This window comes from Arvicola amphibius, chromosome 15, assembly GCF_903992535.2.
Source record: "Arvicola amphibius chromosome 15, mArvAmp1.2, whole genome shotgun sequence".
In the NCBI taxonomy this organism is placed as follows: Eukaryota; Metazoa; Chordata; class Mammalia; order Rodentia; family Cricetidae; genus Arvicola; species Arvicola amphibius.
In genome coordinates, this window is record NC_052061.1 from 15,826,807 (window position 1) to 15,851,424 (window position 24,618).

At 52.0% G+C, this 24,618-nt stretch overlaps 1 protein-coding gene across 1 annotated transcript; it reads left to right on the forward strand.

The window, feature by feature from the left end:
- The first annotated feature begins 990 nt into the window (after positions 1 to 990).
- Positions 991 to 24,159, forward strand: Prkaca (protein kinase cAMP-activated catalytic subunit alpha). The gene is made up of 10 exons (XM_038312838.1): positions 991 to 1,138; positions 8,895 to 8,956; positions 9,291 to 9,419; positions 13,811 to 13,909; positions 15,594 to 15,676; positions 17,563 to 17,689; positions 17,779 to 17,874; positions 18,000 to 18,122; positions 22,499 to 22,663; positions 23,012 to 24,159. The coding sequence occupies exons 1-10, from the start codon at positions 1,093 to 1,095 to the stop codon at positions 23,135 to 23,137; spliced, it is 1,056 nt and encodes a 351-aa protein (XP_038168766.1). The 5' UTR covers positions 991 to 1,092; the 3' UTR covers positions 23,138 to 24,159.
- Positions 24,160 to 24,618: the final 459 nt, after the last annotated feature.

Here is a 24,618-nt window from a genome sequence, read left to right on the forward strand (position 1 = left end):
GTTACGCTGGCAATGATGTCCAGGCAAATGGAGTTAAGAGCAATGAACCAGTCTGATCATTCCTCGTCCATAAAATGGGAGTATGACAGTAGTACCAACGTGCTGAGAACGAGAAGTCATGTACTTGGCCAGTGTCGTTGTTACTTTTCAGAGCCCTAGGGCTGAGCCACAGTAAACGGTGGACATTGAGATCCTCCCTCCCAGCCTGCCCTCACTTTTGCGTCCAGCATCGTCTTGCAGCTCCGGTTGTGGCGAGAGCAAACAAGGCGAATCCCGAGCTGGCTGGGTCACGGCTGCCCAGCGTCAGGCCTTATGAATGACGCCGAACGGCGCCCGGCGACCTCTGACCCGCGGCGCCAGCCGGCCCCTCCCCCTCTGGCAGGTGGACAAGCCGCTGCGCCGGTCCGCCGTGGCGTCAACCTCCGCTGGCCCGTGGCCGCTGCCGCACTGGGCAGGGGCGGGAGACTGCAGCGCTCACGGTGCCACACAGGCGTGCGCCGGGACCGCCTCCCGCACCTCGCAGCGAGCGCCTGCCGCCCGCTACCCTCCAGCCGTCGCCCCGCCCTCTGCCCGGGCCGCAGCCTGCGCAGCTGCCCCGCCCTCTCACCCCGAGACTGACACTGACCGGAGCCGCGCGTCTCAGCCAATGGGCAGCCTCGCAGGGCGAGCCCCAAGCCTTGTAGGGCTTCTCGGCCAATCACAGGTGATCGCCCGCCCGACTGTGGCCTCGCGAACCCATGAGTGGCTGAGCGCCTGCAACTCGCGTCAAGCACCCGGGAGCCTATGGTAGCGCGGGAAGGTTTCGGCGGGCCAATAGACAGCGGCGTGGGGCTGTCAGTCAGGGAGGCCTGAACCAATGGGCGGCGGGCTGCGGGGGCGTCACGGACAGAGGACTTGGGCTGAGGCTCCCCCGCGGGCGGGCGCAGAGAGACGCGGGAAGCAGGGGCTGGGCGGGGGTCGTGGCGCCGCAGCCAGCGCAGCCAGCCCCAGGGGCCGCCGCCTCCGCTGCCCAGCGCGCTCCGGGGCCGCCGGCCGCCTTAGCACCCGCCGCGCCGCAGCTCCGGGACCGGCCCCGGCCGCGACGCCGCCGCGATGGGCAACGCCGCCGCCGCCAAGAAGGGCAGCGAGCAGGAGAGCGGTGAGTTCCCGGCCGTCACCCTGATCTCCGCTGCGTGCGGCCTGCCCGTGCTCTGCCCATCACTGCATGGCCCCTCCCCCACATGCCCCCCCAATCCTGTCCGCCTGCACCCCTGTCTGATGCCTGTCCACGCTGGGGTCCAAGCACCGCAGGAGTACCTTGCCCCCGGTAGGGCCCCCGTGCCCCATGACCAACCATCCCCCACTGCAAAGGCCGTGCCCCCCCACCCAGCTGTCACTGCCAACCATTGCATGTATGACCGCCGGGGCCCCAGATGGGGCCCTGTCACCACCCCACCCCCTCCTCTTCTAGTCCCTTTTCCCAGATTCTAATCCCTCCCCACACTTCGTCACTCACCTTTTCCACACAAGCCCCAATGCCTGACCCTGATCCAGGCTCCTGCCAGTCTCGGGAGTGCTTTGGGGTCCACTCTGCAGGGACCTTGGCCACTTGGTGACCACACCCCTCCCCCTCCAGCCCCCGCCATCTTTCCCCTACCCCTGCCTGTGATCTTCCTAACCACAGCCCCCACCTCCAAGCCCCCCTGCCCCCATGAGCGTTTCCCAGGGCCACCTCCTGCATTGTTTTCCCCTTCTGTGTCACTTGGCATGGGGGACAAGATCTTTCTGGGTCCCTCTGCCCCTCTAATCCTGTCACTCTGCCTCCTCCGTAAGCGTCTGGCCCTAGCTGGGGTGGCAGACTGTTTATGAACCAGAGAGCTGCTTCTGCGCTTCCAGATCCAAGTTCGAGCTGGTCTCGCTCAGAGCCATTGCTCTTTCTGGGGTTGCGGGTGGGGGAAATCGGCCGAGCACTCTCCCATCTCCTGGCCTGTCCTGAGCTCTGGGTTCCTTGGAAGCCCCCCCCCCCCAATAAATGGCCGTTTCACAATTGCAGTCTGTCATTCACCCAGTCCCTGGGGCTGCTTCACTCCTCCTGGTTCACGGCTGAGAATGAAGTGTCGTGTTAGCAAGGGCTCATTCGACTTGAATTGGGATGGTCAGAAGGAGGAATTGCAAGGGTAGGGAAACGCCATCCAGGAATAGGTGACAGCTAATGATTTGGTTTGCTGAGGAGAGATGGATTCTGTGTATACCCAGGACTCACCCAAAGGGAGGTGTGTTCCACACCCCACCCCACCCCGCCCCGCCCCCATCCCTAAACATGCTGAATTTTTTTAACCAAGGAAAGAAACTGTATTTGAAATAGAAGAATTCTGTATTTGAAATACCTTCAGAAAGGGTCTTGTGCCCTGTTCCCAATACTTGCGTCTCTTAAAATGGTGTAATCCAAGCAAAAGACGGACTGCTGCTGAGAACCCCTTCGGTTACCCAGAAATAGTCAGACCTCCCCCAAAAGGAAGGCTGTGACCAGCTCTGCCCTTCTCAGCATCTGAGTCCCCAGAATGCTACTAAGCCCAAGAACTTTCTGCCCCTCCCCCGCCTTCCAGACAGCACAGCAGCCTTAAGAGGCCTGGCATGTCACTGATGGGCGGGGGACCGAGAGGCAAGTGCTTGTAGTTGAGGGCTTGATGACAGAGGAGCAGGTGGGTAGTTCTCAAAAAGGTCTTGGACTTGAGCTTGGAGGGGCCCAGGCGGAAGGGGAGGGCCAGCTCCCTCGGCAGGTGAGGCCCCCCCAGGAGGTAGATGGTCCTGGGAGTGGGCTGTCTACTGCAGTGGCCCTTTTGAGAGTTGAACATAGTGCTAGAAAAGCTTCGAGCATATCAAACAGATTCAGCAGGAACTAAGAGCCACAGAGGGGAAAGAGCCCAAGAAAAAGATCAGAGTCTCCGAGTTGGCCAGCTGTTTTGTTGGGATGAAGTCCAGCCACTGTTTATCGGGCATCCAAGAGCTCTAACTTAAATAGTCTCCATAGATACACTTATTCTGATGATTTTTCTCCAGATGACGCAGATGCAACATACAGGCAGGATTCACACCCAGATCTGCCTACCAGCAGATCTCTGGGACCCCAGAACATCTCAACTCAGATGTTCCTTTATTTGTTTTGACTTTTTGAGACAGGGTCTCACTGTATAGTTCTACCTGGCCAGGAACTTGATCTGTAGACCAGGCTGGCCACAAACTCCCAGAGATCCGCTTGTCTCTGCTTCCCAAGTGCTGGGATTAAAGGCGTGTGCCACCATGTCCAGCCTTCAGCCCAGACATTTATAAGCTGCCTCCACAGGAGTTAAACCCCGGCCATACTTTCCTAATTTAAAATGATTAAAAAAAAAAAACCCACAAAACTGAATAGTAGTGTATATTGGTACTACCAGCCATTCAAGAGGCTGAGGCAGAAGGATTGTTTGAGCCCAAGAGTTAAAGGCTAGCTTGGGTGACAGCAAGACCTTGTATCAAGATAAATAAATACAAATAAAACCTGTGTTCCTCAAGATAGCTCAACAGGTAAAGATTGTTTTGCTGCCAAGCATGCCAGTTTGAATTGTCTGCCTGGAACCCACATGGTGGAAGGAGAGAACTGGCTCCTACAGGTTGTCCTCTGACCTCCACAAGGATGCGTGTACATACGCAATAAATGTGGAAAATTAAAAATAATAAGACAGGCATAGCGACTCCTGCCTGGAACAAGCAAGCGAGGGACTGTGAATCAGAAGGGACCTGAGTTTGATGTCAGCCTGGGCTACAAAGGAGACATGGCCTTTAAAAAAAAAAAAAGTAAATACTGTACTCATTTTTGCTCACAGGTTCTAAGCTATAGCAGTCTGAGATTGCCCTTTATAGTCTCTGATGTACATTAAAATACAATGTAACTGCCGGGCGATGGTGACCCAGGCCTTTAACCCCAGCCCTTGGGAGGCAGAAGCAGGTGTGAGCTTGAGGCCAGCATGGTCTACAAAAGCTAGTTCCAAGACAGGCTCCAAAGCTACACAGAGAAACCCTGTCTCAAAAACAAACAAACAAACAAAAAAACAATGTAACAAAACGGAAGTGGCATACAGGCTTATTGACGGAGCTTCTTGGGAGGCCAAAGCAAGAGAATCTTAAATTCTAAGATAGTCTCGGCAACTTAATGAGAAGCTATCTTAATAAAAGTAATAATAAATACTTAATAAAGGTAAATAAGAGCTGGAGACACAGCTCAGTGGTACATTGCTTGCATAGAATGTTCAAGACCCTAGGTTCAACCCTCAGTACCACTAAAATAATAATAATTTTGTGCTCTGCTCCTGAGACCTAGTCAGACTTCGGAGGCATCCTTCTCACCCCTAGAGAGAACGGGGTGAGAAAGGGAGTCCCTTTGCCTGGAAGCTTCTTAGAGGAAGGAGGAAAGCTGGGTCTCCTCTCATGTAAGCAGGATTGGGGCAGTAGCCACACCAGCCTGCAGGGGGCACCTGCATTTCGTCTGCCACATACCTGCCCCTCTGGGGTTGGGAAGATGCCCAAGCGGTCCTAGGCCCAAGCAGGTATCTTACAACCCACTGCACTGCCATGGCTTCGCCCAGGCAGGGCAAGGCTTGCTGTCTCCTTGACCAAGAGGGCAAGGGTCTAGAAGCAACCCAGTATGGAATAAGATAAGGGGAGTCTGCACCCTAAAATGCCACGGATGTTGATGGGCCAGAAGCCTAGAGGACAGAGGGAAAAGGTCAGGTTCCAGGAGGCTGCCAGTGCAAATAGCCAAGTGGGGCTCAGGTCTCAGCTAGTACACACCTCAGAGAGTTGATCCACAGGGAACGTGGCAGGAGTGGTAGAGGGAACCCCAGAGAAGTCCACGTGACAAGTCGGTCTAGTCACTGAGGAAAAGATGTCCTCAGGACATTCCTGGATAGAAAGCCTTATTTTCTAACATCCTGTAGAGGCTCAACGGTCAAACCCTTGTTACCATTGGCAGTTGTATGGGTGCCCAAGAGGGTCTTCCCAGACAGCTTTGCCTTTTGTCCAGTCAGGCCAACAGAAGTTTGAAGGATTCTATCTGCCCTCCCCTGCACCGATTAGTCTACAGGTTGAGTTTCTTACCCTATTCCCACCCTACAACTCCCTGGCTCCCTCTACAGGCAGGGCCCTGAGGACTGGCAGCCAAACTGGTGCAGCAGCTCTTATGAGGCTTCCCAGCCACCGTAGTGTGCTAGTGCCCTGAGAAAGACTGAGTGATGGCTTCCAGCTCCAACGATGGTGAGGCTGAGCCCTGTTGCTATAGCAACTTCCTAGGCACTGTCTGCCCCTTAAGTCAGGGAGGGGCTGTGATAGAGGTTTAGGGGAGCAGGTGGAGAGAAAGAATCTGTAGACTCCGTGGGTATCCCTGGAAACTCCTCCTTTCTTAACATCCTGGACTAGGGGGCCTGAGAGAGAAGAGCAGAGGGATGAATGGTCCATTTCAGACCAAAGCAGATGGTCTCTCCGGAGTGGAGCTCCAGCTCAGACGGGGCATGGAGTCGTCCCACCTAGTTTTGGGATTCAGCCCAGAATGAGGATTGGTCCACCTTAGACCTGGGTATAGTCCAGCTTGGTACCCTGAATCCTGCCAGATGGGGTCCTCCTCAAACTGGGGGTGCGGTGTAGTGCACTCTGGCCTGCTGCTGGGTCCCTCGTGCTTGAATCCAAGGTGATTTCCGTGTCTTGCTGTAGCACTGACTTTCCTAGAGGTATCTGAAGTTTTCTCAGTACATCAGATCCAGAGAGTGGAGGCCAATGACACCCTTCCCTTCCAAATGGGAGAAGGCTGAGAGCTGCTGGGCTAGCCTCCTTGTCCACTTCCTGTTCAGAAGGGTCCATGGGTGCCCAGCAGCCCCAGGAAGGCCACTGTAGAGCTCTCAGCTTTGGGAGCCAGGAAAGAAGGAAGATGATGATTAACGCTACCTTCCCCTCCCCCACCCAAGTTTAGCCATTCATTTCCGGTTTGGACTTTTCATGGCTGAGAACAGAGCCAAGCACAGGGCACGGTTTGACAGAGGCCAAGGACGTCCCAGGACACTTCCCCTCTCGCCCCTGCAAAGGAACAAGACAGAGACCCAGATGTACCCATTTCTCTCAGGGGTAGCAGGATTTGGGGGCTTCTTACTGAGAGGAAACTCAGAGAAGATAGGTGGCTTTTGCCACTGTTTCCCACCCAGGCCTTCCTCTCCGGCTGTTCTTGCAGCTAATTAACAAGCTCTGGGGCTTCTTTAACCTCTGGAGAGCTGGTGCCTGGTGCCTGGGCTGGGGCCTTAACTCCTTCACCCCTGCCCATGGGCAACACTCCAGACCATGGACTTTGTGCAAACTACACCACTGGGGGAGACATCCGGGGAACCATGGGCATCCCTGGAAGGGCAGGCCAGCCAGAGGGACACCCTCTAGAGAATCTTCCCACCTCCCGCTGCCAAGGAGAGCCTCTGCAGATCTTGGCCAGCCTGGAGCAGGTGCCTTTAAATGCTTCCGTGGCAACCAACTCCTTTCCCAACCCCCAGACCTTACCAAGACACACTGGTTACTCCAGCAAAGAGGAGATTGCAGATAGAACCCAGGGCCACCTGGGATGGATGTGGGGTCTGGAAGTAGTGATCATGAGGACGATGTCACCTTCCAGCTGTGGCTGCAGCTGTTCCTCTGGGCCCACCTGGCTGTCCGTTTCCTGGGTTACCTGCGCTACACTTTCTGGGGACTAAAACCCCAGTCAGCACCCTGAATCCTGGCTGGGAGCTGAGGGGCCCCAGATTTGCCCATGTTCCCTAACCCCCATGCCACGCTCTGCTGGGAGAGGCAGGCAGCAGGTAAGTGGGCTCCATCGGGGGCTACACATAGTTCCTGCTGTGAGCTGTGCAGCCCCATTGCCTTTGCTTCCTTTGTTTACTTCTCCAGAGGCCTGCCTCGTGTGAGAGCTTGCTGTCTTAGCCTCCCAGTTCAGGGATTGCAGCTGAGGTTTTTCTTTTGTGTTGTCTTGCTTGGGATGGAACCCAGGCCTTGTGCACGCTGTCAAGTGCGCTGCCGCTGGGCTACAGCGCCAGTCTCTTCTGTCAGCACAGGTTCTTGCTGACATTCTAGGCTGGCCTTGAACCCAGAATCCTGCCTCAGCTCCCAAAGTCTTGATCTTATAAGCCTATGCCTTTACTCCAAGCCTGCTCCTCTTGGTACCGTCCTCCCTGCTCCCTGACCTGTCGCAGCACTAGGGAACCTGAGCCAAGAGAACTGCTCTGAGTTCGAGGCCATCCTGAGCTACATAGTGTCCTGTCATCCTGTTCTACAGTGTAAGGTCTTGTCTCAAAAAATCAAGAGAGGGGCTGGCTGTGGTGACCTGTGCCTTTAATCCTAGCACTCAGGAGACAGAGACGGGAGCAGAGGTGGATCTCTGTGAGTTTGAGGCCAATCTGGTCTACATAGTGAGTTCCAAGACAGCCAGGACTATATAGAGAGATATCCTGTCTCAAAGGGAAAACAAAGTCAAGAAAAAGTATTAGCCATAGTTCTCTGAAGGAGCAGAACTGGCAGAATGAATATTTATATATGGGATTTATTTACTAGAGTGGCTCACAGGCTGTGGTCTGGGTAGTTGTTCAGGCCTAAGACTGGTTGTCAGCAGCCCCAATAGTGCTGGAGTTCTGGAAGATTCCTGGGCAACTGCTGTTTTTCAGTCGGCAATGAAATTCTGAAGAAATAGGTTCTGACACCAGCAAAGGAACGAACACCTCGGCAGCAGGCCAGATGGCCTTGCCAGTGGGAGAGAGGACAGGCAGGCCACAGCAGCAGGTTCTTCTCCGCGTCCTCTGTGGGGGCTTACGGTGGGTCTTCCCACCTCGCATGGTCTAATAAAGAAGCCCTTCGGAGGTGCCTCCAGCTGCTGGGGTTTTAGTTGAGTTGCCTACTGAGGTTAGTATCACAGCTGTCAGCCGTCACAGCTGGCATTTCTGTACCATACACCTGGCTTTCATGACTTCCGCCCCACCACCCTACAAGATCCGAGCTTTACTCCCATGTGTGCATGTAGAAAACTGAGACCCAGAAAGGTTAGATGAGTTTTCTAGAGGCGCATAGCCTATCAGGATCCAGACCGACTCTGAACTACTGTCCTGAAGTTGTCCCCCAGCTGCCTCCCAGGGGCTGTGCGCAGCAGCGAACTGTCATTAGGCCTCATTTTCCTGAGCTGTTAACTGAGTAAAACAGATAGATGTAAGGAAGGTTGTCAGGTAGATCAAATAAGAGTGTGGATGAAGTGGGTACCCCGCCAGTTACCAGGGACAGCTTCTACATTAGCAAATGAGATGCTGGCCTCAGGATGCTGCAGGCGCCAGGGAGGAGTGTGCCCGAAGGGAGGCAGCCCAGTGAACAGTTCAGGGGCAAGAGCTCTCCCCTCAGCAGAAGCAGGCACAGAGCCAACGGGGACCAAGGTGACAGCTGAGCCCCCCCAAGGGCGCCTGCTACACTACCCCTGCAGGCCTCCACCAGAGCCTGGCCTCAACAGACGAGCAGCCAGATCAGAGGCTATAAATACCTCAGCTGGCACAGTCCTGGCCAAGGAATGTCTGTCAGTGCTAGGGAGTGTGGGGTGGGCTGGCCTATGTGCCTCTTGGTCCTGTGCGCCCCAGTGTCTCCGTGAGCCCTGTTTAGGAGTTACCAGAATCCGGGACCCACCTCTGTAATTAAAAGGGTACTCAGGCCCCAGTCCAATCAAGATTCCCCAGGTTGCCTCTAGGATCCCCCAAAGACACTGGTAAAATATCAGACTCTGGCTTGAAACAGCTGCACCCCACTTTCCACCAGAGCGGAAAACCTTGATGAGTCTTGAAGCAGGGACTCTCCCTCTAACCTTCTCTCTCTCCCCCCAGTGAAAGAGTTCCTAGCCAAGGCCAAGGAAGACTTCCTGAAAAAATGGGAGAGCCCTTCTCAGGTAAGCACCTCAGACTGAGCAGTACCCAGCAGACAGTACCCAGCCCTGCCCCATTCCTTTCTAACATGCCCACGGTGACTCCCTGCTTCTCATCACCAGGCCCCCACCCCATTTGTACCCTTGCACCTGGCAGCCCCTGCTCACCATGCAGCTGCCAGCAACTCCTGGGCCCCAGGCCAAGGCCGGATCTGGCCCCTGCCACCCTGCCTGGAAGAATGTCCCCTGGGTCGTCTCCACCCATTCCCCAGGGCCCCCTCTGCCGGTGGCATAGGGGACTCCCCAGCCCAGAAGTATGCAGAGAGGCACCCCTGAGCCCTCCCATCCCTGTCCACAGAATACAGCCCAGTTGGACCAGTTTGATAGAATCAAGACCCTTGGCACCGGCTCCTTCGGGCGAGTGATGCTCGTGAAGCACAAGGAGACCGGGAGCCACTACGCCATGAAGATCTTGGACAAGCAGAAGGTAAGGTGATGAGCTGCTCAGCAGCACTGTGCTGAGCTCGGGAGAGGGAAGTGGATGTGTGCGTCTTGTCTTAGGCATCGTGAGTATCCCACTGGTGGGTTTTTTGTTTGGTTTTTCTGGCTTTTCGAGATAGGGTTTCTCTGTGTTCCAGCCTTGACTGTCCTGGAACTCGCTTTGTAGACCAGGCTGGCCTCGGACTCACAAAGATCTCCACTGGTGCTTCAATGTCCACTATTAGGGTGCAGCTCAGAGGCAGAGCACTTGGCCAACATTCTCAAGGCCCTAGGCTCCATCCTCACCTCTGCAGAAGATGAAATAAGCGGGAAAGGATGTGAGGGTCCCAGTGTTGCTGCACACACAGGCCAGAACTCTGCAAACTCTGCCATCTGTGCTCAGTAGTGTCCCCGTGAGTCCCTTTGTCCTCCACAGTCTGTCAGCCCCAAGGGTGATAAGGGCATGTGCCACCCCCACACGAACACACAGGTGTTCAGAGACAGCCAGGATCTTCTGGAGAAAGTAAGGTTTACACGGTTCCTGTTGTTGTTGTTGTTGTTGTTGTTATTGTTGTTGTTTTTCAAGATAGGGTTTCTCTATGTAGCATTTTGTAGACCAGGGGTTGGCCTTGAACTGGCAGAGATTTACCTGCCTCTACCTCCTCAGTGCTGGAATTAAAGGTGTGCATTACTGAACTTAGACAGAAGTTCTTTGAAAAATGTATTAGTGTGTGTGTGTGTGTGTGTGTGTGTGTGTGTGTGTGGCTTGTTGACCAGCTGTTTCAAAACAGTGCGGTAGAGGATGGGAGTGGAGAGATGGCTCGGTGAGTTAAAGGCGCTTGCCACCAAGTATGAAAACCTTAGTTCAGTCCCCAGAACCCACATGGTGGAAGAAGAGAACCACTGCCACCAGTTGTCCTTTGGCCAAGATCAAGTGTCCTCTGACCTCTCCAAGCGTGTCAGGGCATAAGCATGCACCACACACACACACATACAGAAAGTGAATTTAAAGAAAGAAATGTACGAGTTGGAAGGTTGGAGAGATAGCCCTGGTGGACTAGTCACCTTGCAGGCAAGCATGGGGATCTGCACACCAAGCCCAGCACAGCAGCACTGTCCGCATCAGGACTCCTGGGAGGGAGCTCACGGCGTCCGTCCTGTCCTGTGTAGCAGCAGACGGGGCCCTACCATTAAACAAGATGGAAGGCGAGGACCTGCACCCAGTTATCCTCTGATCTCCACACGTGCCACGGTATACACACCTGGACACACACAAACACACAGAATAGTTTTGTTTTATGAGATCGGGCTTCTCTGTGTAGCTCTGGCTGTCCTTGAACTCAGAGACCCACCTGCTTCTCCCCATGGTCATCCTTAACATGCATGTGCACACATGAATGCTTACACAGACACACACGGAATTCTATTCTAAAGCTGTGTGTGAGGGAACATCCCAGCACTGAGGAGGGGAGTAGGTGGATGAGGAAGTCGAGGTCATCCTCACAGCAAATCCTTTGCCATCCTGGCTGTGTGTGTGATACCCTGCCTTAAAATAATAATAATAAAAAAAAACTTTGTTTGGAAATGGAGTCTCGCTTTGTAGCCAGACTGCCTTCAAACTTGAGATCCTCCTTTCTCTGCTTCCAGAGTACCTGGGTGACAGGCGTGTGCCACTCTGCAGCTTTTTCATAAGGACTGCATATGTACAAGTGTGTGTTTTCGTGTCTGTGTATGCATGTACGAGGTAGAGATCTAAGATCTACAGCAGGTCTTCAGTCACTGTCTGTGTTCATCATCGTCGTCGTCGTCATCGTCATCATCATGTTTTTTGAACCAGGGTTTCTCTGTGTAGCCCTGGAACTCACTCTGTAAACCAGGCTGGCCTCGAACTGGCCTCACACTAAAGAGATCTGCCTTCCTCTACCTCCTGGAAGGAAATGCAATGCCACGCCTGGATCTCCACTTTATTTTACCAAGCTTGGAGTGGGGTTGGCTGGCCACCAAGTACCAGGGAGCCACCTGTCTTCCCCTACCAGTGCTGGGGTTGTAGGTGCACACCACCACACCTGGCTTTTCCATGGGTGCCGAGGATCTGAACTCAGGACCTCATGCTTCTGCCGTGGGCACTTTACCAACTGAGCCATCCCTCAACCCTTCCATAACGACTTCCTTAAAACTGTGTGTGTATGTGAGCGCGTGTGCCTGTGGCTGCAGGTGTGTGCACATTTGCTGGTGTGTTTGTAGGTATTTGTGGCAGCTAGAGGTATTGGATCCCCCAAGAGATAGAGTTAGAGGCATTTGTGAGCCACCTGACATGGGTGCTGGGACTCAAACTCTAGTCTTCTGCAAAATGCGTTCACACTTGCTTTTGGCCACTAAGCTACCTGTCCAGACCCATGAAGATCTCTGATCCTGTTTGATGCTGACAGCACGGGTCACAGGATTTCTTCATTGGAGTTTATTTCTGTTTGTGTGCGGTCCTGGGTCTTTTGCATTCTAAGGAGTTGTCCTACCACTGAGCTGCCCCTGAACCCTAACAGAGGGATTTTGACATTTTCTTGCTAGCCCATCAAAAGCATACAAAGAAACAGGTGAAATTCTTTTTTTTTCCAGCTACTGGGGCTAGAACTCAAGACCCACATCTGTTAATCTACCACTGGGCTACATACCCATCCCTGGAATTTATTTTAACTATGTTTGCAATTAATACAGTGGATCTATCATAGTCATTCCTATGCTACCAGTGTATGTAAAGCTGATTGGTTAGTTGGTTTTAAGACCCAGTCATACTGGGCGATGGTGGCGCACGCCTTTAATCCCAGCACTCGGGAGGCAGAGGCAGGCGGATCTCTGTGAGTTCGAGACCAGCCTGGTCTACAAGAGCTAGTTCCAGGACAGGCTCTAAAGCCACAGAGAAACCCTGTCTCGAAAAACCAAAAAAAAAAAAAAAAAAAAAAAAAAAGACCCAGTCATCTATCCAAGCCTAGCTTCACATTCTCTTTTGTTGTTGTTTTTGTTTTTGTTTTTGAAACCTGTCTTGGAACTCACTCTGCAGACCAGGCTGACCTCAAACTTAAGAGATCTGCCTCCCTCTGCCTTCCAAGTGCTGGGATTAAAGGCATGCACCACTACCACCCAGCCTTGCTTCAAATTCTGTGTAGCCAAGGCTAGCCCTGAGCGCCTGCTTGCCCTGCCTCCTCAGTGCTGGGATTTTTAGACTGCATGCACTGCCACACCAGGCTCAGTTGCTGCTGCTCCTTTTGTTTTTGTTACTTTTTTTTATTGGGGGCTGGGAGATGAGAGCCACAGCAACATTGTAGAGGACAGAGGACAGCAGGAATCTACTCTCTTTTTGCCATGTGGGTTCTAGGGATTGAACTCAGCTCACCAGATTTGGATCAAATTTGACAGTCTTGTTTTTGAGGCAAGGTCTTGGTATGTAGCCCAGGCTGCCCTCACACGTGAGGTCTTCCTGAATGCAGAGATCACAGTGAAACAGTTTGTGGTTTTTTTTTCATGTTAAGTAGTTTGGAATGCACTGAATTTTATTTTCGGTGTGTGTGTGTGTGTGTGCGTGTGCGTGTGTGTGTGTGTGTGTTTTGAGATAGGATCTCACGTAGCCTAGGCTGGCACTTCTGTGTAGCCAAAGTTGTTCTTGAACTCCAGATCCTCCTGCCTCAGTCTCTCAAGTGTACACCAAAGCCAGGGCATCTTGTACCTACAAATCCATGGAAAGGCAAGGAAGGGCACAGAGGCTGACAACCATGCCAGGGTACAGTTGTTTTACATGTGCCTGTTGCTGAGGGGCGCTGGCAACATGGCTCAGCAGAGAAAGGTGCCACCAAGCCTGATGACCCAAATTTGACTTCCAGGACTCACGTGAAAAAGGGGGACAGACTTCCTCAGCTTGTTCTCTGACCTCCACATGTATGCCTTGGCATGCACAGGTTGCCCACAACATTTAAATATAAATAAATTTAGAGTTTCGGCCATCGGGAGCTAATCTAGCACATATAAAATCCTGGGTCCCATGTCTGACACCACAAGAGAAAAAAAAAACTTGACCAGAAAAAGAAAAACTGATTTCTAAGCTGCCATGCCTTTGGGGTCTCTTTGGTGTCATTAAGTTTCCTACTCTTGCAGGCAGCCTTCTCTGGTCCCCCCCACACACACTTTCCAGACTTTTCCAGGTGTCTGATAGGGGCCTTTGTAAGCCCCAGGCTCCCTCCCCCAAGATTCTTCTGGTTTTGGGGGCTCCTACACATGTTCTCTGCCCTGGTTGTGTGCCACGCAAGGGCCGTGGGTATCTGGCTAAAGAAATAGCCCCCACTCCCATATTCCTGGTCCTGACCAAGCCTAGGGAATGAGGCCCCTCCCACGCCTCTTTTCTGCCTCCAGGTGGTGAAGCTGAAACAGATTGAGCACACTCTAAATGAGAAACGCATCCTGCAGGCTGTCAACTTCCCGTTCCTGGTCAGACTTGAATTCTCCTTCAAGGTAAGGACCACAGCCAGGGCTTCAGGAGGGTGGAGGGTGGCTTCTGGCCCGTGCTGGGCATGGCCTCCTGATCCCCCGGGCCGAGTGACCTGCAGAGTCACCACCCGGACTCAATCTAGGCACCCAAACTGCCACTCGGCAACCAGGGAGCTGCGCCTCCCTGTGCCCTGCAGGAGAGGCATTGACCACACTGGGCCTTGCTCTTCTCATCTGTGAAATGGGACTCAGCACAGCCTCTATGTGAGGTCATAAGAGTAAGGAGTTCTCACAGGTGCGTAAGAGACTGTGGGAATGCCTCTCAGACAGTCACCAGAGCCTGTCCCCACCAGAGCCTGTCCCAGAAGTTCCCCATGCAGAAGCTGGACAGAAGTTCATAGGTTTTTAATTTTGTTTTTGTTTTTGTTTTTTCCAAGGCAGAGTTCCTCTGTGTAGCCCTGGCTGTCCTGAAACTTGATCTGTAGACCAGGCTTGTAGTGAGGAGCAGACGGGCTGCATTCCTGCTGCCCTGGTTCCTGCACGGCCACCTTTACACGCGAAATATCAACACACAAATTGTATTCTTTTAAACACTGCCTGGCCCATTATTTTCAGCCTCTTACTCACATCTTGCTTTAACCCATTTCTAATAATCTGTGTAGCACCACAAAGTGGTGCCTTACCAGGTAGATTCTAGCGTACGTCCATCTTGGGTTGGAGCTTCATCGCTTCTGGTATCTCTCTGAGGAGAGGCACGGCAGTCTGCCTAACTTAGGAGAGGTGTGGCATCTTACTGATCCTTCTACCTCACTTCCTCTTCCTGTTCTGTCTACTCCACCCACCTAAGGGGCGGTCTATCAAATGGGCCAGGCAGTTTCTTTATTAACCAATGAAATCAACTCAAACAGAAGACTCTCCCACATCACAGGCTTGCCTCAAACTCAGAGATCTGCCTGTTTCTGTCTCCCTAGTGCTGGGATCAAAGGAATGAGCCACCATGCCTGGCATAGTTTTTGTTTTTTTGAGACAGGGTTTCACTATGTAGCCTAGGCTGGCCCAGAATTCACAATCCCTCCTGCCTGAGCTTCCTGAGAGCTGGAATCATAGGTGTACAACATGGCTCCTTATCAATTTTGTTTTTTTTTCTTGCGGTGTTGGAAATGGAATGTGGGGCTCTGTGTGGGGGAGACAAGGGCTCCACAGTTGAGCCGCGTCCCCAGTCCCATAATAACCATCTGTTCTTTTCATGGTAAGTGTGGAAAGGCAGAGCTACCTCTCCGGCAACCTGTCAGACTTTTGTTCTTAGCAGGGCTTGCGTTTCCTTCTTACTCTCCAGCCCAGGCTGGTCTCAGAGTCTTTGCCCACTCCAGCTGTGTACCATCATGCCCCACATGGTTTTGTTCTGAGTCCCGCAAATTCTGTGGCCTGTCTTACCTGTTTGGCAGATGATGAAACTGAGGTTGAAACAGTAGCCACCCCAGAACTGCAGCTAGCCAGGGCCCGGGTCCTCTCCTTCTCCCCTGTGAGAACAGAGCAGCAGCTGCCTCTTCCTGCTCCCAGAGAAAGTGCAGCTCCTGGTGCTTGAAGCATGGACCATTGGGAAGATAGTTGTTACTGAGGTTTTGTGCTTGCCCCTCCAGGCCACTGTGGTCTTCAGCTGGGGCCCAGTGCCTGGAGACAGGGCCTTGACTCGCTTTGCCTCCCACAGGATAACTCAAACTTATACATGGTCATGGAGTATGTACCTGGTGGGGAGATGTTCTCCCACTTACGACGGATCGGAAGGTTCAGGTAAGCAGGCCCCACTCCTGCTACTCAGGGGCCACTATCCAGGGACATAGAAGAGTCCAGTCTGCTTAGAAATGGAAAGTAATGTCTCTGGGTTCTGATGGGATTTTGTTTTGTTTGTTTGTGTTGTTTATTGATGGGGTCTTTCTCTCTCTCTCTCTCTCTCTCTCTCTCTCTCTCTCTCTCTCTCTCTCTGTGTGTGTGTGTGTTGTTTATTGATGGGGTCTTGCTCTCTCTCTCTCTCTCTCTCTCTCTCTCTCTCTCTCTCTCTCTCTCTCTCTCTCTCTCTCTGTGTGTGTGTGTGAGATCCTCTTGGTCCTGCCTCCTGAGTGCTGATGTGACAGGCAGCTGTCACCACACTCAGCCCCTGTGACGTTTTGTTTCTGTTATACTAAGCAATTTGTGATGTTTCAGCCAGCCAAGCTGAGTGACCAGGACAGAAACGGGAGAGAGAGAAGAGAGATCATACTATGTAGTCCAGGCTAACCTTCAAATCCTAGGCTGACTCTCTTCTTCTCTCTCAGCTTCCTGAAACCACAGAAATTCACCATTGCACCTAGCAAGATTTTTTATTTGGATAATTTTATGTAGTTTTAAATTTTATACATTTGTCACTTAACAAGTAGATATAAATATATCTTGTATACACTAAAATCCAAACATCTTGTCAAGTGTGGTGGTGCACACCTCTAGTCCCAGCACTGAGGATGTCGAGGCAGGAGGATCAGGAGTTCAAGGCTAACCTCGGCTGCATAAAAAGCCCATGTCTCAAACACAAGCAACCACCTTCAAAACCAAATCAGAAAGCAAAGTCTCTGTGTGCCACTGTGAGGGTTACCTTAGTCAGGAGTGCACGACCTTCCCTTTCATTTCTGTCAACTTTTGAATGCTGGCCAGGCCCTGAGCATGGTTTTCTGGTCCCTTGCGCTCTCCCTTTTCTCTAAAGCCCTCTTCCCTTCCGTGTGGCTGCCTCCTGTCCTGTGGTTGCCTTCCTTTCTGGTACTTTCTCTGGGCAGCTGCTGAGAGTCACCGCTCACCTCCCTGGGGGCTCTCTAAAAGTTGTCCTCATTTTGTGAGCTTCAGCCTTGCTTGACCTGTAGCCCTTGGTGGTTGACCCTATGGGGTGTTTGGGAGTTATTTTTGTTTTGTTTTGAGACAGGGTCTCTTTATGTAACTTTGGCTGACCTGGAACTTACCTGTAGACCAGACTGACCTAAAACTTACAGGTCTCTGGAACACTGGAGTTCAGGGTGTACACCATCATGCCTGGCAAAGTGGCCTTTGTTTTGACACTTGTCTGGACCCTGGTGACTTTCTTCTAAAACTCTGATTATCAGACAAAACTGCTTCCTTGGGTAAGGTGACTCCTCACCTAGGCGCCTGTCCCCTCTAAGCCTTCCAGCTTGAGTTTCTTTTAGCTGAGTTTGGTATAGAATTATACAGCTTAGAATCTGAGGAGATGGAAAGCTTCGGGTTTTGTTGTTGTTGTTGTTGTTTTTAACACAGGGTCTCACTGAGTAGTCTGGGCCAGCCTGGAACGCACAATGTAATCCAGACTGGCTCAGACATACATCAGTCCTTCTGCCTCTGCCTTCCAGTGCCTTGATGACAGATATGTGCCACCATGTCAGGCTCCCCAGTTTTTGCACTACTGGTTGGGTCTGTGTTACCCAGGTTGTCTTTGGAATCCTGGGGTCATGTAAGCCCTCTATCTCAGCCCCCCACATAGCTGGAACTACTAGAGCACGGCATCATGCCCAGCCTTGAATCTACGTTTTGATTAGCTAGACACGGGCTGTCTTACTCTGTGGGCACATAGACCCACTTGCTGGACCACTCGGATGTGGTCATGCTCACCCACACACCCCCTCCTGGCTTGTCCCCACCAGCGAGCCCCACGCCCGTTTCTACGCGGCGCAGATCGTCCTGACCTTTGAGTATCTGCACTCCCTGGACCTCATCTACCGGGACCTGAAGCCCGAGAACCTTCTCATCGACCAGCAGGGCTATATTCAGGTGCCCGTGGCCGGGGGAGGGCACTCCCGGGCACATGGAAGCCTGCAGCCCTTCTTCATACCTACTACTGCTTATTCTTGTGCCTACAGGTGACAGACTTCGGTTTTGCCAAGCGTGTGAAAGGCCGTACTTGGACCTTGTGTGGGACCCCTGAGTACTTGGCCCCTGAGATTATCCTGAGCAAAGTAGGCACCTCACCAGCCTGTCCCACCCCTGAGGCCTGCTCCACCTCACTAGCCCGCCCTGCCCCTGAGGAATCATCTCCTCTTCACCTTCTTGCCTCATCGAATGGCACCCCATCTTGCTCTAGGGCTACAACAAGGCTGTGGACTGGTGGGCTCTCGGGGTCCTCATCTACGAGATGGCTGCTGGTTACCCGCCCTTCTTCGCTGACCAGCCTATCCAGATCTACGAGAAAATCGTCTCTGGGAAGGTGAGGCCAGGATATGGAGCTCATCCCTGGAAGGAACCGAAACTGCCTTCCACATTTCCCCCACCAACCCGTCACCCTAACACCCAGGAGCCTGAGGCAGGAGCATCTGAGGCCATCCTGGGCCACATAGAAATTTCCAAGAGAGCCTGGGCTAACTAGTGAAACTGAAAAAAATCAAGGAACAGGGGTGTGGCTCAGTAGTAGAGCAGTGGCCTAGCATGGATACCCCAGCACCACAGACAAACACACAGCTGTGCCCCTGGTCCTGCCCACCATGGAACACCACTGTTGACATGACCTGGAGACTCGTCACGTCGGGAGTGGCGCTCTCTGGCTCTCTGTCTGTCTCTGGCTCGCTCTCTCTCTGTCTCTCTGTCTGTCTCTGGCTCTCTCTCTCTGGCTCTCTCTCTCTGTCTCTCTCTCTCTCTCTCTCTCTCTCTCTCTTTCTCTCTCTCTCTGTCTCTCTCTCTCGCACACCAATGCTTTGGAGCATCTGTCTCACAACTGACAGAACTGAGGAAGCCTGAGCCACATCAGAACCCTGGATACAGAAAGTGCTGCCCTGACAGACCAGAACAAACTTGTTCTGTGTGTCTGCCCCAGCCATACCAGCAAACCTCATCCTGCTGTAGCTGTATACCCTTTCTAGACCTGGGGTCTCCTTAGTCACCCTGGCACGGTGGCACAGCACTCTTTAGTGGTAGTCCAGAGCAGTCTGGGTCACAGAGACAAGCCCAGCAGTGCTCCTTTCAGGAGGAGGCCTGTTCGTGTCCTCAGCTTTCATTCTTCAGGTGAAGAAAGGGCACCCCTGTAGGAGAGGTGAGGAAACTGAGGTACAGAAAGGGAGTGTGACCCATCTGAGTTTGCACCATGAGAAGTAAGTGGAAGCCTCAGTGGGGGGGGGGGGTTGCTGAGAATCCAAGCTCTGTGTTCAGCAACCACACCTAGCAGGGGAGCCTGGCTGTCACCCCACTCTCTTCAGCATCTTGGACATCAGCCGTCGGTTGGCTCCAAGTCTCCATATGCTTCAGACAGTTGTGGGCACAGCCCAGCTCCAGGTCCCAGCCCTGCGACAACTACTAGGTGAAATGGAGACAAACCTACTTTGATTCTCCAAGCCTCATTCACCCATCAGCCATCTGACCTCGGGAACTCAGGGCTGGGCACACACGCACCATCGCCTGTGAGTGAAGTATGAGCATCTCCATCAGAGGAGAGAAGAGCCACAGCCAGGGGCGCGGGCATGTGCTCCGCTGCGCTCTCTCTCTCTCTTTATCTCTCTTTATTTCTCTCTCTCTCTCTCTTTCTTTCTCTCTTTCTTTCTTTCTCTCTTTCTCTCTCTTTCTTTCTCTCTCTCTCTTTCTCTCTCTTTCTCTTTCTCTCTCTCTCTCTTTCTCTCTCTTTTTTTTTTTTTCTTTCTTTCTTTTTTTTTTTGACACAGGGTCTCACTTTGTAGCCCTGACTAGGTTAGATTTACTATATAGACTAGGCTGATAGCAAACACAGAAATCTATCTGCCAAGTGCTTTCTCTCCTAGCATTCAAAAGGCTGAGGCAGGAGGATTGTTGTGAGGTTAGAGAAAGAGATTTTAGACCTGTTCCAGGATGTCACTCAGAAGAAACACTAAATGGGAAGTTGAAATGTCAAAGATGGTGGCTTAGTAAAAAAAAAAAAAGTCCATGGGCTGGGCGGTGGTGATGCGTGGGAGATAGAGGCAGGTGGATGTCTGTGATTTGAGGCCAGCCTGGTCTACAAAGCTAGTTTCAGGACAGCTAGGGCTGTTACACGGAGAAACCCTGTCTTGAAAAACCGAAAAAAAAAAAAAAAAGCACCAACCACAGAAGTCCATGGATGATGTGAGGAGAAAGCGAGGGAATTCCCTTGTGTTCTTTTAAAAACAAGAGTCCCAGCCGGGCGATGGTGGCGCATGCCTTTAATCCCAGCACTCGGGAGGCAGAGGCAGGCGGATTTCTGTGAGTTCGAGACCAGCCTGGTCTACAGAGCTAGTTTCAGGACAGGCTCCAAAGCCACAGAGAAACCCTGTCTCGGGGGAAAAAAAAAAAAAAAACCAAGAGTCCCAGGTTGGACTCCAGCTCCATGTGTAATCAAGGTCACCCTTGAACTCAGGGTCCTGCTGCTGCCTCCCAAGTCCTGGGTTAGGTTAACAGGCGTGCACCACACACGGCTGAGCATAATCCCCCTTTGTAGCAATTTACAGTTCCCACGGGCCCTGATCACGTTATCTCACCACACAGAACCCTGGGACGTGGTGGTGCAGGCCTGGAGAGGTTAAGGACCCTGGCCAAGGTCACACAGCCCTTGAAAGGAGTAGCAGGGACCAGTTGGTTTTCTTTTCTTTTGTCTTTCTTTTCTTCCTTTGGGTCTGCTTCTCTTGTTAGTCTGCCTTCCCTTTCTTCCTTTCCTCCTTCCTCCTTTCTTTTCTTCCTTTCTCTACTTTTTTCCTTCAGTTTGTTTACATTCTATTCATTGTGCCTGTGCCCCCACGTCAGCTCGTGAGTCAAGGCCAGCTTTCAGGAATAGTTCTCTCCTCCCACCACGTGGGCCTTGGGTATCAGGCTCAGATTATCAGGCTTGGCAACAAGTACCTTTACCTGCAGAGCCTTTTCTCCAGCCCTTTTGTGGTTTTGTTTTCATTTTGTTTCTTTTCTTTTTCTTTTCTTTTTTTTTTTTTTTTCCGAGACAAGGTTTCTTTGTAGCTTTGGAGCCTGTCCTGGAACTCACTTTGTAGACCAGGCTGGCCTGGAACTCACAGAGATCTGCTGCCTCTGTCTCCCAAGTGCTGGGATTAAAGGTGTGCACCACGACCACCCTGCTTGTTTTGTTTCTTTTACAGCAGGGTCTCACTATGTATCCCTGGCACTCAACCTTCCTGCATTAGCCCCCACAGTGCAGGAATGACAGGCTTGTGCTAGCACCCTTGGCTCCTGGAAGTCAGTTCTTTTGTTTTTGGTTTGTTTGTTTTTTGGTTTTTTTTTTTTTTTTTTTGGTTTTTGGTGTTTTGTTTTTTTTTTTTACTGTTTTTTATTGAGCTATACATTTTTCTCTACTCCCCTCCCTATGTATACAGTATTCTGTCTGCATGTGTGCCTGCAGGTCAGAAGAGGGCGCCAGATCTCACAGTACAGATGGTTGTGAGCCACCATGTGGTTGCTGGGAATTGAACTCAAGACCTCTGGAAGAACAGCCAGTGCTCTTAATCTCTGAGCCATCTCTCCAGCCCTGGAAGTCAGTTTTTACGGGTATAAATCCAGAGGCTGTACAGGGATGTGCAGAGCCTCTGGAGGCAGATGGCTGGAAGAACTGGCCCTAAAGGAATGCAGAGTGAGAAAGGAAATATCCTTACTTCAGAAGCCCTCAGACTTCAGCAGAGCTGGCTGAAGAATCCCTAGATGAGGATCTAAGTTTTCAGTCTTGAGATAAACCTCCTACAGTTCTGTTTCCTGTGACCTTGGGGTATTGGATTCTCGGCCCTTACCCAGAATTCCTAAACCAACTAACCCAGAGGGGACTCAGCATATAAATATTTTTTATTTGCATGGCTGCTAGGGCCTAAAGGCAGAGTACTATGTGCGGTGAGCTACTAACCTGCTACGGCGCAGTAGGCTAGCTCCAACAAGCCATTTCTGTTTACACTTTATTTACTTTAGTTTTTCAATTATGTGTATATTTGTGTGTCTGTAGGTATGCACACATAGTGTAGGTACCCTTGTAGGCCAAAGGCATTGGATCCCCTGAGGCTAGAGTTACAGGTGGTTGTGAGCCACCATGTGGGTACTGGGAATCAAACCCAGGTCCTCTCCAAGAGCAGAGCCATCCATTGGTCCAACAACAAGCCTTCTTTTATTCCTTTCTTTCTTTTGAGGCAAGGTTTTATGTAGCCTTGGCTGGTCTGGAACTTACCATGTAGATCAAGCTGGCCTTAAATAACTCAGTCACAAAGATCTGCCTGCCTCTGCCTGAGGGCTGGGATTATAAACCAGGGCCTCCACACTTCTACAAGCCATTTTAACAGATTTTTCCCTGTAGGACTGTTAGATAAGACAGGGACCATCCAGCCAGAGTGTGGTGATAAACGCCTGAAGTTCTCACACTCAGATGTTCAAGGCCCAGCTTAGCTACTTAGATCCTGTCGTGCATGGTGTGGTGGAGCTCAAATTTAATCCCAGCACTGGGGAGGCAGATGCAGGTAGATTTCTGAGTTCCAGGACAGCCAGGCCTACTCAGAAGCCATGGCTACTCAGAGATATCCTGTGCATGCATTTTGGGGGGGGTACTGTCTCAAAAAGTGGAAAAAGCAACATTCTGTACCCCCGAATCTGTGAGCAGCACCCCATTCTATTTGCACCCCCTTCCAGGTGCGGTTCCCATCCCACTTCAGCTCTGACTTGAAGGACCTGCTACGGAACCTTCTGCAGGTGGATCTTACCAAGCGCTTTGGGAACCTCAAGAATGGGGTCAATGACATTAAGAACCACAAGTGGTTTGCCACGACTGACTGGATTGCCATCTATCAGAGAAAGGTGGGTTTCTTTTTTCCCAGCATGTCCAGAGTTGGGGAAAGGGAAGGAGGCAGCAACAGGATCTTGTGAATGGCCTGTAAAGCCCAGGATCAAACACCAAAATGCTTCCTGGAGCTGGTAAGGGACTGGACATGGGATGCTGGGGTCTTCTGGCCACTTTGTGGTCTTGGGCAGGAAATAGTCTCTGGGAAATGACTTCCATTTGGTAAGTTGGGATGCAAAGAAGACAACGTTGAGCACAGGCCTGGGCCACAGCAATGTCTCCTGAATATTATGCCATTCATCTTTACTGTTGTACTGGTGTGAGGTCAGCTAATGAGCTCTGGGCGATTCTTGATCCCTCTCCAGGTGGAAGCTCCCTTCATACCAAAGTTTAAAGGCCCTGGGGACACGAGTAACTTTGACGACTATGAGGAGGAAGAGATCCGGGTCTCCATCAATGAGAAATGTGGCAAGGAGTTTACTGAGTTTTAGGGGTGTGCTTGTGCCCCATGGGTTTTCTTTCATTTTTTCTTTTTCTTTTTTTTTTTCTGGTTGGGGGTGGGAGGGTTGGATCGAACAGCCAGAGGGCCCTAGAGTTCCATGCATCTAAATTAACACCCACTCCACACCCCCAGGTTAGGGAGAGCAGGAAAGCCAGATATGGGGAAGGGGCAACATCAGCTGCTCCCCTTCTCCCCCACACTTCTCTGCCTGTTTTCAATGGATTTCTCAGCTCCAGTCACACCCAGTCTTACTGGGGTATCCAAGGGCAGGGTATGGAAAGAGGAGCGCAGATTTGCCTCAGCCTCCACCCCAACCCCAGCACTGGACACTAAGGACGAACAGAAAAGCCAACCTTCCCTTCCATGCAGTCCTACTTGGAAAGGGAGATTTTAGTCACATGTACAGAGGGCTGCTTGCTAGTAGTTTTTTTTTTCTTTTTCTTTTTTTTTAATTTTCTTTTAAATTAAGTTCCACCAGTGCCTCCCACCCTCCAAACTGTCCCACCCCTCCCAAACCTTCTCGCCACTCCCCAAATCCACTCTGATGAGGCCGGGGTAGCCAACTGACTCTTGTCAAGGAAGGAACTGGGCTTTGAACCTCGCCCTGTGCTGCTAGCTTCCCGGCCCCCCCCCCTCCAGGGGTCTCATGCCAATTCTTCCGCGCATAAGAAGCCCCTCCCGATCCTGGGCGCCTCACTTCTAGCTTAGCTGTCAGCTGTCCATCACCTCTTGCTGTGCATCCCCACTCACTGCACCCCCAAGTCTGATTGTGCTTTTCTCTCAATAGAAAGGTGGGGAGCGACTGGGGAAATTATCCCAGTTATCCCTGTGTTTGTCCCTCTTGTAACTTCTCCCAAACAGGAGGAGCTCTCAGGCCTGGGTGGGGGCCCCGGGTGGGCAAGGGGGGCCGTTCAACCTGTGTGCTGGAAGGATGAGACTTCCTCTTGAACAGTGTGCTGTTGTAAACATATTTGAAAACTATTACCAATAAAGTTTTGTTTTAAAATAAAAGTGTCGCTGGTATTCCTGACTTCGATCACACCGTCACACCCTCAGGGTGTTGGAAAAGGAATTTCGGACCTCAGCGTCCAGGCTCTGGAGACCCCGGCTCGGGGACCCTGGAGAAACCGGGTTTAGCTGGAATTCCTGCACTTCCTCCGCCCCGCCAGAAAAAGGAGGGGTAGGGTGGGCAAACTGTCCTTTGACCCTGAGTTCGGGGTCCTCAAATCTGCTCGCACCCCTACTTCGTCTAGTGCTGGACCGAAGGGGCTCTGGAGGGAGGTGCCTGGACTGGTACGACCAAACTGCAGCGGGATCGGCCTGGTAGAAGGAGAAGGGGAGAACCGCACGCCCCCAAGCCCTCATCTAGGTGCGGCAGGGCCGCTGGTGAGCTCTCAGCGGCTCCCCAGAAGCGCGGCGCGGCTAGTTCCCGGTAAGTGCGGTCCCGAGAGCGCTGCGCGCGGAGAGGCG

Excerpts from the sequence above, each read along its gene's own strand:
- Prkaca (XM_038312838.1), top strand. The coding sequence starts at position 1,093 with ATGGGCAACGCCGCCGCCGCCAAGAAGGGCAGCGAGCAGGAGAGCG. Across the intron at positions 15,677-17,562 it reads CGACGGATCGGAAGGTTCAG|CGAGCCCCACGCCCGTTTCT; the intron begins GTAAGCAGGCCC and ends TGTCCCCACCAG. Across the intron at positions 17,690-17,778 it reads ACCAGCAGGGCTATATTCAG|GTGACAGACTTCGGTTTTGC; the intron begins GTGCCCGTGGCC and ends TTGTGCCTACAG.